Source organism: Ranitomeya imitator, chromosome 1 (genome assembly GCF_032444005.1).
Source record: "Ranitomeya imitator isolate aRanImi1 chromosome 1, aRanImi1.pri, whole genome shotgun sequence".
NCBI classification, from domain to species: Eukaryota; Metazoa; Chordata; class Amphibia; order Anura; family Dendrobatidae; genus Ranitomeya; species Ranitomeya imitator.
Genome location: NC_091282.1, coordinates 333676231 through 333690913, shown reverse-complemented (window position 1 = coordinate 333690913; position 14683 = coordinate 333676231). Strand labels below are relative to the sequence as shown.

The 14683-nt window shown below is 58.0% G+C and overlaps 1 protein-coding gene across 1 annotated transcript; it reads left to right on the top strand.

Annotated features, from left to right (window-relative positions):
• The first annotated feature begins 10608 nt into the window (after positions 1 to 10608).
• LOC138671286 (lysosomal-associated transmembrane protein 5-like) lies at positions 10609 to 13657 on the top strand. The gene has a single exon (XM_069759354.1). It carries the CDS (start codon positions 10647 to 10649, stop codon positions 11325 to 11327), a length of 681 nt encoding a protein of 226 aa, XP_069615455.1. The 5' UTR covers positions 10609 to 10646; the 3' UTR covers positions 11328 to 13657.
• Positions 13658 to 14683: the final 1026 nt, after the last annotated feature.

Here is a 14683-nt window from a genome sequence, read left to right as displayed (position 1 = left end):
ACTACACGCCGCATACACTGCTGCCTCACAGGACTACGGACCGCGGGCACAGACTACACGCCGCATACACTGCTGCCTCACAGGACTACGGACCGCGGGCACAGACTACACGCCGCATACACTGCTGCCTCACAGGACTACGGACCGCGGGCACAGACTACACGCCGCATACACTGCTGCCTCACAGGACTACGGACCGCAGGCACAGACTACACGCCGCATACACTGCTGCCTCACAGGACTACGGACCGCGGGCACAGACTACACGCCGCATACACTGCTGCCTTACAGGACTACGGACCGCGGGCACAGAGTACTCGCCGCATACACTGCTGCCTCACAGGACTACGGACCGCGGGCACAGACTACACGCCGCATACACTGCTGCCTCACAGGACTAGGGACCGCGGGCACTGACTACACGCCGCATACACTGCTGCCTCACAGGACTACGGACCGCGGGCACAGACTACACGCCGCATACACTGCTGCCTCACAGGACTACGAACCGCGGGCACAGACTACACGCCGCATACACTGCTGCCTCACAGGACTACGGACCGCAGGCAGAGTACACGCCGCATACACTGCTGCCTCACAGGACTACGGACCGCAGGCACAGACTACACGCCGCATACACTGCTGCCTCACAGGACTACGGACCGCAGGCAGACTACACGCCGCATACACTGCTGCCTGACAGGACTACGGACCGCGGGCACAGACTACACGCCGCATACACTGCTGCCTCACAGGACTACGGACCGCGGGCACAGACTACACGCCGCATACACTGCTGCCTCACAGGACTACGGACCGCGGGCACAGACTACACGCCGCATACACTGCTGCCTCACAGGACTACGGACCGCGGGCACAGACTACACGCCGCATACACTGCTGCCTCACAGGACTACGGACCGCAGGCACAGACTACACGCCGCATACACTGCTGCCTCACAGGACTACGGACCGCGGGCACAGAGTACTCGCCGCATACACTGCTGCCTCACAGGACTACGGACCACGGGCACAGACTACACGCCGCATACACTACTGCCTCACAGGACTACGGACCGCAGGCACAGACTACACGCCGCATACACTGCTGCCTCACAGGACTACGGACCGCGGGCACAGACTACACGCCGCATACACTGCTGCCTCACAGGACTACGGACCGCGGGCACAGACTACACGCCGCATACACTGCTGCCTCACAGGACTACGGACCGCGGGCACAGACTACACGCCGCATACACTGCTGCCTCACAGGACTACGGACCGCAGGCACAGACTACACGCCGCATACACTGCTGCCTCACAGGACTACGGACCGCGGGCACAGACTACACGCCGCATACACTGCTGCCTCACAGGACTACGGACCGCGGGCACAGACTACACGCCGCATACACTGCTGCCTCACAGGACTACGGACCGCGGGCACAGACTACACGCCGCATACACTGCTGCCTCACAGGACTACGGACCGCGGGCACAGACTACACGCCGCATACACTGCTGCCTCACAGGACTACGGACCGCAGGCACAGACTACACGCCGCATACACTGCTGCCTCACAGGACTACGGACCGCGGGCACAGAGTACTCGCCGCATACACTGCTGCCTCACAGGACTACGGACCACGGGCACAGACTACACGCCGCATACACTGCTGCCTCACAGGACTACGGACCGCAGGCACAGACTACACGCCGCATACACTGCTACCTCACAGGACTACGGACCGCGGGCACAGAGTACTCGCCGCATACACTGCTGCCTCACAGGACTACGGACCGCGGGCACAGAGTACTCGCCGCATACACTGCTGCCTCACAGGACTACGGACCGCGGGCACAGACTACACGCCGCATACACTGCTGCCTCACAGGACTACGGACCGCAGGCACAGACTACACGCCGCATACACTGCTGCCTCACAGGACTACGGACCGCGGGCACAGACTACACGCCGCATACACTGCTGCCTCACAGGACTACGGACCGCGGGCACAGAGTACTCGCCTCATACACTGCTGCCTCACAGGACTACGGACCGCGGGCACAGACTACACGCCGTATACACTGCTGCCTCACAGGACTAGGGACCGCGGGCACTGACTACACGCCGCATACACTGCTGCCTCACAGGACTACGGACCGCGGGCACAGACTACACGCCGCATACACTGCTGCCTCACAGGACTACGGACCGCAGGCAGAGTACACGCCGCATACACTGCTGCCTCACAGGACTACGGACCGCAGGCACAGACTACACGCCGCATACACTGCTGCCTCACAGGACTACGGACCGCAGGCACAGACTACACGCCGCATACACTGCTGCCTCACAGGACTACGGACCGCGGGCACAGACTACACGCCGCATACACTGCTGCCTCACAGGACTACGGACCGCGGGCACAGACTACACGCCGCATACACTGCTGCCTCACAGGACTACGGACCGCGGGCACAGACTACACGCCGCATACACTGCTGCCTCACAGGACTACGGACCGCGGGCACAGACTACACGCCGCATACACTGCTGCCTCACAGGACTACGGACCGCAGGCACAGACTACACGCCGCATACACTGCTGCCTCACAGGACTACGGACCGCGGGCACAGAGTACTCGCCGCATACACTGCTGCCTCACAGGACTACGGACCACGGGCACAGACTACACGCCGCATACACTACTGCCTCACAGGACTACGGACCGCAGGCACAGACTACACGCCGCATACACTGCTGCCTCACAGGACTACGGACCGCGGGCACAGACTACACGCCGCATACACTACTGCCTCACAGGACTACGGACCGCAGGCACAGACTACACGCCGCATACACTGCTGCCTCACAGGACTACGGACCGCGGGCACAGACTACACGCCGCATACACTACTGCCTCACAGGACTACGGACCGCAGGCACAGACTACACGCCGCATACACTGCTGCCTCACAGGACTACGGACCGCGGGCACAGACTACACGCCGCATACACTGCTGCCTCACAGGACTACGGACCGCGGGCACAGACTACACGCCGCATACACTGCTGCCTCACAGGACTACGGACCGCGGGCACAGACTACACGCCGCATACACTGCTGCCTCACAGGACTACGGACCGCGGGCACAGACTACACGCCGCATACACTGCTGCCTCACAGGACTACGGACCGCGGGCACAGACTACACGCCGCATACACTGCTGCCTCACAGGACTACGGACCGCGGGCACAGACTACACGCCGCATACACTGCTGCCTCACAGGACTACGGACCGCGGGCACAGACTACACGCCGCATACACTGCTGCCTCACAGGACTACGGACCGCAGGCACAGACTACACGCCGCATACACTGCTGCCTCACAGGACTACGGACCGCGGGCACAGAGTACTCGCCGCATACACTGCTGCCTCACAGGACTACGGACCACGGGCACAGACTACACGCCGCATACACTGCTGCCTCACAGGACTACGGACCGCAGGCACAGACTACACGCCGCATACACTGCTGCCTCACAGGACTACGGACCGCGGGCACAGAGTACTCGCCGCATACACTGCTGCCTCACAGGACTACGGACCGCGGGCACAGAGTACTCGCCGCATACACTGCTGCCTCACAGGACTACGGACCGCGGGCACAGACTACACGCCGCATACACTGCTGCCTCACAGGACTACGGACCGCGGGCACAGACTACACGCCGCATACACTGCTGCCTCACAGGACTACGGACCGCAGGCACAGACTACACGCCACATACACTACTGCCTCACAGGACTACGGACCGTGGGCACAGAGTACTCGCCGCATACACTGCTGCCTCACAGGACTACGGACCGCGGGCACAGACTACACGCCGTATACACTGCTGCCTCACAGGACTACGGACCGCAGGCACAGACTACACGCCGCATACACTACTGCCTCACAGGACTACGGACCGCGGGCACAGACTACACGCCGCATACACTGCTGCCTCACAGGACTACGGACCGCGGGCACAGACTACACGCCGCATACACTGCTGCCTCACAGGAGTACGGACCGCGGGCACAGACTACACGCCGCATACACTGCTGCCGCACAGGACTACGGACCGCGGGCACAGAGTACTCGCCGCATACACTGCTGCCTCACAGGACTACGGACCGCGGGCACAGACTACACGCCGCATACACTGCTGCCTCACAGGACTACGGACCGCAGGCACAGACTACACGCCGCATACACTGCTGCCTCACAGGACTACGGACCGCGGGCAGAGTACACGCCGCATACACTACTGCCTCACAGGACTACGGACCGTGGGCAGAGTACACGCCGCATACACTACTGCCTCACAGGACTACGGACCGCAGGCACAGACTACACGCCGCATACACTGCTGCCTCACAGGACTACGGACCGCAGGCACAGACTACACGCCGCATACACTGCTGCCTCACAGGACTACGGACCGCGGGCAGAGTACACGCCGCATACACTACTGCCTCACAGGACTACGGACCGTGGGCAGAGTACACGCCGCATACACTACTGCCTCACAGGACTACGGACCGCAGGCACAGACTACACGCCGCATACACTGCTGCCTCACAGGACTACGAACCGCGGGCAGAGTACACGCCGCATACACTACTGCCTCACAGGACTACGGACCGCAGGCACAGACTACACGCCGCATACACTGCTGCCTCACAGGACTACGGACCGCAGGCACAGACTACACGCCGCATACACTGCTGCCTCACAGGACTACGGACCGCAGGCACAGACTACACGCCGCATACACTGCTGCCTCACAGGACTACGGACCGCGGGCACAGAGTACTCGCCGCATACACTGCTGCCTCACAGGACTACGGACCACGGGCACAGACTACACGCCGCATACACTGCTGCCTCACAGGACTACGGACCGCAGGCACAGACTACACGCCGCATACACTGCTGCCTCACAGGACTACGGACCGCGGGCACAGAGTACTCGCCGCATACACTGCTGCCTCACAGGACTACGGACCGCGGGCACAGACTACACGCCGCATACACTGCTGCCTCACAGGACTACGGACCGCAGGCACAGACTACACGCCGCATACACTGCTGCCTCACAGGACTACGGACCGCGGGCAGAGTACACGCCGCATACACTACTGCCTCACAGGACTACGGACCGCGGGCAGAGTAGACGCCGCATACACTACTGCCTCACAGGACTACGGACCGCAGGCACAGACTACACGCCGCATACACTGCTGCCTCACAGGACTACGGACCGCAGGCACAGACTACACGCCGCATACACTGCTGCCTCACAGGACTACGGACCGCGGGCACAGAGTACTCGCCGCATACACTGCTGCCTCACAGGACTACGGACCACGGGCACAGACTACACGCCGCATACACTGCTGCCTCACAGGACTACGGACCGCAGGCACAGACTACACGCCGCATACACTGCTGCCTCACAGGACTACGGACCGCGGGCACAGAGTACTCGCCGCATACACTGCTGCCTCACAGGACTACGGACCGCGGGCACAGAGTACTCGCCGCATACACTGCTGCCTCACAGGACTACGGACCGCGGGCACAGACTACACGCCGCATACACTGCTGCCTCACAGGACTACGGACCGCAGGCACAGACTACACGCCGCATACACTACTGCCTCACAGGACTACGGACCGTGGGCACAGAGTACTCGCCGCATACACTGCTGCCTCACAGGACTACGGACCGCGGGCACAGACTACACGCCGTATACACTGCTGCCTCACAGGACTACGGACCGCAGGCACAGACTACACGCCGCATACACTACTGCCTCACAGGACTACGGACCGCGGGCACAGACTACACGCCGCATACACTGCTGCCTCACAGGACTACGGACCGCGGGCACAGACTACACGCCGCATACACTGCTGCCTCACAGGAGTACGGACCGCGGGCACAGACTACACGCCGCATACACTGCTGCCGCACAGGACTACGGACCGCGGGCACAGAGTACTCGCCGCATACACTGCTGCCTCACAGGACTACGGACCGCGGGCACAGACTACACGCCGCATACACTGCTGCCTCACAGGACTACGGACCGCAGGCACAGACTACACGCCGCATACACTGCTGCCTCACAGGACTACGGACCGCGGGCAGAGTACACGCCGCATACACTACTGCCTCACAGGACTACGGACCGCGGGCAGAGTACACGCCGCATACACTACTGCCTCACAGGACTACGGACCGCGGGCAGAGTACACGCCGCATACACTACTGCCTCACAGGACTACGGACCGCGGGCAGAGTACACGCCGCATACACTGCTGCCTCACAGGACTACGGACCGCAGGCACAGACTACACGCCGCATACACTGCTGCCTCACAGGACTACGAACCGCGGGCACAGACTACACGCCGCATACACTGCTGCCTCACAGGACTACGAACCGCGGGCAGAGTACACGCCGCATACACTGCTGCCTCACAGGACTACGGACCGCAGGCACAGACTACACGCCGCATACACTGCTGCCTCACAGGACTACGGACCGCGGGCACAGACTACACGCCGCATACACTGCTGCCTCACAGGACTACGAACCGCGGGCAGAGTACACGCCGCATACACTACTGCCTCACAGGACTACGGACCGCAGGCACAGACTACACGCCGCATACACTACTGCCTCACAGGACTACGGACCGCAGGCACAGACTACACGCCGCATACACTACTGCCTCACAGGACTACGGACCGCAGGCACAGACTACACGCCGCATACACTGCTGCCTCACAGGACTACGGACCGCAGGCACAGACTACACGCCGCATACACTGCTGCCTCACAGGACTACGGACCGCGGGCACAGAGTACTCGCCGCATACACTGCTGCCTCACAGGACTACGGACCACGGGCACAGACTACACGCCGCATACACTGCTGCCTCACAGGACTACGGACCGCAGGCACAGACTACACGCCGCATACACTGCTGCCTCACAGGACTACGGACCGCGGGCACAGAGTACTCGCCGCATACACTGCTGCCTCACAGGACTACGGACCGCGGGCACAGAGTACTCGCCGCATACACTGCTGCCTCACAGGACTACGGACCGCGGGCACAGACTACACGCCGCATACACTGCTGCCTCACAGGACTACGGACCGCGGGCACAGACTACACGCCGCATACACTGCTGCCTCACAGGACTACGGACCGCAGGCACAGACTACACGCCACATACACTACTGCCTCACAGGACTACGGACCGTGGGCACAGAGTACTCGCCGCATACACTGCTGCCTCACAGGACTACGGACCGCGGGCACAGACTACACGCCGTATACACTGCTGCCTCACAGGACTACGGACCGCAGGCACAGACTACACGCCGCATACACTACTGCCTCACAGGACTACGGACCGCGGGCACAGACTACACGCCGCATACACTGCTGCCTCACAGGACTACGGACCGCGGGCACAGACTACACGCCGCATACACTGCTGCCTCACAGGAGTACGGACCGCGGGCACAGACTACACGCCGCATACACTGCTGCCGCACAGGACTACGGACCGCGGGCACAGAGTACTCGCCGCATACACTGCTGCCTCACAGGACTACGGACCGCGGGCACAGACTACACGCCGCATACACTGCTGCCTCACAGGACTACGGACCGCAGGCACAGACTACACGCCGCATACACTGCTGCCTCACAGGACTACGGACCGCGGGCAGAGTACACGCCGCATACACTACTGCCTCACAGGACTACGGACCGTGGGCAGAGTACACGCCGCATACACTACTGCCTCACAGGACTACGGACCGCAGGCACAGACTACACGCCGCATACACTGCTGCCTCACAGGACTACGGACCGCAGGCACAGACTACACGCCGCATACACTGCTGCCTCACAGGACTACGGACCGCGGGCAGAGTACACGCCGCATACACTACTGCCTCACAGGACTACGGACCGTGGGCAGAGTACACGCCGCATACACTACTGCCTCACAGGACTACGGACCGCAGGCACAGACTACACGCCGCATACACTGCTGCCTCACAGGACTACGAACCGCGGGCAGAGTACACGCCGCATACACTACTGCCTCACAGGACTACGGACCGCAGGCACAGACTACACGCCGCATACACTGCTGCCTCACAGGACTACGGACCGCAGGCACAGACTACACGCCGCATACACTGCTGCCTCACAGGACTACGGACCGCAGGCACAGACTACACGCCGCATACACTGCTGCCTCACAGGACTACGGACCGCGGGCACAGAGTACTCGCCGCATACACTGCTGCCTCACAGGACTACGGACCACGGGCACAGACTACACGCCGCATACACTGCTGCCTCACAGGACTACGGACCGCAGGCACAGACTACACGCCGCATACACTGCTGCCTCACAGGACTACGGACCGCGGGCACAGAGTACTCGCCGCATACACTGCTGCCTCACAGGACTACGGACCGCGGGCACAGACTACACGCCGCATACACTGCTGCCTCACAGGACTACGGACCGCAGGCACAGACTACACGCCGCATACACTGCTGCCTCACAGGACTACGGACCGCGGGCAGAGTACACGCCGCATACACTACTGCCTCACAGGACTACGGACCGCGGGCAGAGTAGACGCCGCATACACTACTGCCTCACAGGACTACGGACCGCAGGCACAGACTACACGCCGCATACACTGCTGCCTCACAGGACTACGGACCGCAGGCACAGACTACACGCCGCATACACTGCTGCCTCACAGGACTACGGACCGCGGGCACAGAGTACTCGCCGCATACACTGCTGCCTCACAGGACTACGGACCACGGGCACAGACTACACGCCGCATACACTGCTGCCTCACAGGACTACGGACCGCAGGCACAGACTACACGCCGCATACACTGCTGCCTCACAGGACTACGGACCGCGGGCACAGAGTACTCGCCGCATACACTGCTGCCTCACAGGACTACGGACCGCGGGCACAGAGTACTCGCCGCATACACTGCTGCCTCACAGGACTACGGACCGCGGGCACAGACTACACGCCGCATACACTGCTGCCTCACAGGACTACGGACCGCAGGCACAGACTACACGCCGCATACACTACTGCCTCACAGGACTACGGACCGTGGGCACAGAGTACTCGCCGCATACACTGCTGCCTCACAGGACTACGGACCGCGGGCACAGACTACACGCCGTATACACTGCTGCCTCACAGGACTACGGACCGCAGGCACAGACTACACGCCGCATACACTACTGCCTCACAGGACTACGGACCGCGGGCACAGACTACACGCCGCATACACTGCTGCCTCACAGGACTACGGACCGCGGGCACAGACTACACGCCGCATACACTGCTGCCTCACAGGAGTACGGACCGCGGGCACAGACTACACGCCGCATACACTGCTGCCGCACAGGACTACGGACCGCGGGCACAGAGTACTCGCCGCATACACTGCTGCCTCACAGGACTACGGACCGCGGGCACAGACTACACGCCGCATACACTGCTGCCTCACAGGACTACGGACCGCAGGCACAGACTACACGCCGCATACACTGCTGCCTCACAGGACTACGGACCGCGGGCAGAGTACACGCCGCATACACTACTGCCTCACAGGACTACGGACCGCGGGCAGAGTACACGCCGCATACACTACTGCCTCACAGGACTACGGACCGCGGGCAGAGTACACGCCGCATACACTACTGCCTCACAGGACTACGGACCGCGGGCAGAGTACACGCCGCATACACTGCTGCCTCACAGGACTACGGACCGCAGGCACAGACTACACGCCGCATACACTGCTGCCTCACAGGACTACGAACCGCGGGCACAGACTACACGCCGCATACACTGCTGCCTCACAGGACTACGAACCGCGGGCAGAGTACACGCCGCATACACTGCTGCCTCACAGGACTACGGACCGCAGGCACAGACTACACGCCGCATACACTGCTGCCTCACAGGACTACGGACCGCGGGCACAGACTACACGCCGCATACACTGCTGCCTCACAGGACTACGAACCGCGGGCAGAGTACACGCCGCATACACTACTGCCTCACAGGACTACGGACCGCAGGCACAGACTACACGCCGCATACACTACTGCCTCACAGGACTACGGACCGCAGGCACAGACTACACGCCGCATACACTACTGCCTCACAGGACTACGGACCGCAGGCACAGACTACACGCCGCATACACTGCTGCCTCACAGGACTACGGACCGCAGGCACAGACTACACGCCGCATACACTGCTGCCTCACAGGACTAGCCGGGCCACAGAAGCCGCTGAGGGAAATTCCACTTCCAGCCTTTATTATGACGTCTACACTCTGGCCGCAATGGAGCGGGGCTCTCTCAGCAATCACGTGAAGCGACCTTGTATGACGTCACCGTGGGCGCGGCTACCCGACTATTTATAACGCCTGCCACTTCCGGTTGCCCCTCAGATTTCCTCGCAGAGGCAGAGAAGCGGCCGCTGGCAGGATGGTGACGCAGGAACCGCCCAGGTGTTGCGGCTATTTTAACATTCGCTCCGTGGTGCTGGGAGTCGCCGTGTACTACGTGTTCGTCAGCCTGCAGTCTCTGGTATGGCAGACGGTGGCGGTGATTAAATGCGGGGGAGAGTGTTCCGGGCCGTGGAGCTCGGCCGGGCCTGTGGCGGTCATGTACTCCCTGGCCTTCGTCCTGCTCCTGCTTAGCCTGTGCCTGCTGTTCGGGGTCCTCCGCAGACGCCCGGGGCTCCTGCTGCCCTTCCTGGCCTTCCAGATCATCGACTTCCTGGGCTCCCTGCTGCTCTTCTGCGGCTTCTTCGTGCGCTTCCCGTCGGAGCTCCGCATGATCAGCACCAGGCCCTACCTCCCCGGGCAGGACGACCCGGACAAGGCGGCGGTGGCCGGGGGCTCGTTCCTGTTCATCGCCCTGTACCTGCTGCTCCTGCTGCTGAAGATCTACCTGATCCGCTGTGTGCTGACATACTACCGCTTCCTGCTCACCAGGGCCTGCCCTCCGGGCGACACCGGCGGCCTGGCCGTGATCGTGGTGCCCGGGCCGGAGAAGAACCCTCTGCTCCTTCCTTCCTATGAAGAAGCCATCAATATGCCCGTGAAGGACAGCCCCCCTCCTCCGTACAGCCAGGCCGTGCAGCCGGAGAAGGAGGCCGCGTAGAGGCAGGCACCGCCGACCCGACTACCATGGCATCCCTCCTCTTCTCCCCCATTTTATTCCGAACCAGCAGCCTAGCCGCCAGGGAATGCCCAGCATGGCAGACTACAGTCCACCAGCAGCTGCCAGATCATCGTCACCCGGATCTGCCTACTCCTCTATTGGTTTTACCACTTGTCATTGGGTGTTTGTGTCATTACAGCTGCACTATGAAGTCACCGTGTGTCATTTCATTTAAAGGGATGGAGACTGCTGCAATGTACTTAAGTGCCATCCTAGATTGAGATCATGTAGTGGAAGAATGATGAGATCAGCAATTGTTTTGTCTTTTTAGGGGTCTATACCTGTATTAACCCTTGATGAGATGGGGAAATACATGTAGTACATACTGAGATAGTGATCTATATGGCGATCCCCTGTGCATTACTTGTGATGCTATATGTGCCCCTCCTGAGGGTTCCCAGAGGTATACCACCCCTATAATGTGTAGTCACATAGTACTTACTGTCATTACTTCACAAGTAAAATTTTTAAGAATAACTTCATTTTTATATTTCACTCTGGAATAAAACAATTTGAGGAAAGAGAGTTCTCAACCTTATCGCTGTTCTGCCCAGTACAAATGGGACCAGTTGGGAGTATGATGCTGCATGGCGCTATGTTACCGTTCCATGATCTCTAGCCTTGTTCTATGTTTTCTATGTTATGTCATTGGGGCACTTCAATTTGTTTTGTTTTTTTTCTTCTTTGAAGAGGAGCTTTCAGCTTGCTGTGCTTGTCTGTCTAAGTACATACCTGAGATCTTCTTAAAAAAAAAAATAATTCTGGAGCATCTTAAAACTCTGCCTTGAGCTTTTCCTGTTATTCCTCCTGACATCAGATGTATAGAGATCGCCTCCAGCACTGGTTAGGAGGCAAGAGGGGATCAGGACTGTCTCCCGTGTAAAGGCAAAAGGTGCAAAATTCCAAGGAACCCACTTGGATACAGCAGGCATAGAAATGTAGTGGGCAGCATCCAGCAGATGAAGTTCAAAACGCTGCCATTTACAGGATGTCCTACCACAGGCCTGTCATGCATGCTTGAGCTAGCCCTTGTGATGGGATGAGACGTTGCATCCTGTAGATGGCAGAATACAGATGTCTTGAGCTTCACCTGTTGGATGCTGTCTACTACATTTCTAGGAACAACTTCCCATCATCAAACAGATGTCTCTAGAGTCTGATCGAGATGAGTGAACTCGAACTGTGAAGCTCAGGGTTTGTACCGGACACCTAGTTCGGTGCTGAATTCCGAACACCGACTTCCCCTCTAAGTCCGTTTTACAGTCTGGGAGAGGAGTGATCTTCCAGCTCCAAAGTAGCTCAATTTTGGGTACAGCTCTGGTACCCGACCCGAACTTTGGACTAACGTTCGGTCGTGTACCACAACCTGCAGTTCCATGGGTCGGCTCATCCCTAGTCGGGAGTGTTTGGACAGTGTCAGAGGGTGGGGGGGGGGCACCTCTTTTGTCAATTTATTCATTGATTTCTAGGAGGTGTAAAAGGGGAACATCACAAGGCACAGTTCTAAGACAAGATGCTACAGATATGTAGACAAGTGCTAAAAGATCCTCTTTAATGACCAGCAACGCATCTTGGCATTTGAGATCCCTGTTGTGGTTTAGCAGTAGACTATGCAATTCTATCTAAATGGACCTATGGAGTGCAATGAACAGAAAAGTAGGCTGCCACACAGATCACTGGGTCAGAGGCAGTGTGATTTACCTCTCTGTCCATTTGATGCCGGCCGGGTGACTTGCTGAGCTGCAGATTTTTGGTCTGTTTAGCATTCATGGTATCTCCAGCCTTTTGGTAACCACCAATACTTTCCCATGTAAACTGTGCCTTTACAAAGACCTTACTGTCAGGGGCCCAGCCTCCGCTTATTGCGTCTGGCCCACCCGTTACTACATGGCAGTGGCTGAAGGACTTGGACTGGAGGTTACCTGCATCTTCTTTTCCAGCAGCAGTAGATTTCTGATTTTCTGGCATAAATCATGTGTTGGCTATAGTGTAACTTTTAGTGTTTTCTGAAAAATGCATTTGAATGGAAGAATTAAATCAGTATTAATTTGTTGTAACATGACTTTTTCCTATTTGTACCAGGCTGAAATCTTGTTTCTGATGAAAGCATGTTTTTCCTGCGTAGTACATTATCCTGGCTGCTCCGTGGCCGTATGCAGTACCCGGAGCACGCCTCATTACATTTATACCTGCTTCACACCAAAGATTGTGTTTCCTATACAATGTTAGCAGTATGTTCAGCTTCCGAATAAAAAAATATTTTTCATTTGTCTTTGTATTAGAGACTTCATGTGTCGTCACCCACTCGTTTCAGTCCTTTGTTCTGTTAGAATTCAGGTTGCTCACATATGCCGCAGCCATCACAAAAGTGGATCAACTGTCCCAACTTCCCTACATTTTTTTTTTTTTTTTTCCAGAAATGCAGACTCCGTTTAATGTGATGCCAATTGACATACAAACTCCCTGCATATGTCTTTGGTCTACTTTAACCTCTGCACCACAATTGTGGCAAGTAACAGTGCTAACCAGTGTCACCATGCTACCACCAAGGACTGATCATAGTCATTGTTAAAGGATAACTCTGTTACAGGGAATCTGTCACCCACAAAATGGAAGGTGAGCTAAGCCCACCGGCATCAGGGGCTTATCTACAGCATTCTGTAATGCTGTAGATAAGCCGCCGATGTATCCTGAAAGATGAGAAAGAGGTTAGATTATACTCACCCAGGGGCGGTCCTGCTGCTGTCCGATTCGATGGGTGTCGCAGTCCGGTCTGGGGCCTCCCATCTTCATAGGATGACTTCCTCTTCTTGTCTTCACGCTGCAGCTCCGACGCAGGTGTACTTTGTATGCCCTGTTGAGGGCAGAGAAAAGTACTGCAGTGCGCAGACGCCGGGAAAGGTCAGAGGCCTTGCGCACAATGTTTGTCACCATTATAAAGACTACTTTTTTAAAACAAAAAAAAATTACCATTCGTGGAGCCGTTTGGTTTGTTTTCCCTTGCAAGCTGACATATTTATTTAGTTTATATTATTTTGGTATACTTTCATTATTGCGGTGACTAAAAAATATATATATATTTTCCTTTTTACAGCTTTTACTGGTTGGCAACATTTTATATTTTGCAAATCTGAAAGAAACGAAGTAGAGTATGTTATATATGCAACGTGTACGAGCATGTTTGCACTGGCCACTTGGCAGACAATATCGAAGATCTGGAAACAAAATGAACATAAGAAAAAGCAATAGTCCATATAAATAACATTAAGGTACCGTATTTAGTAAACACTGATTAA

Bases quoted from the DNA above. Each gene is read 5' to 3' on its own strand.
- LOC138671286 (XM_069759354.1), top strand. From the start codon at position 10,647: ATGGTGACGCAGGAACCGCCCAGGTGTTGCGGCTATTTTAACATTCGC.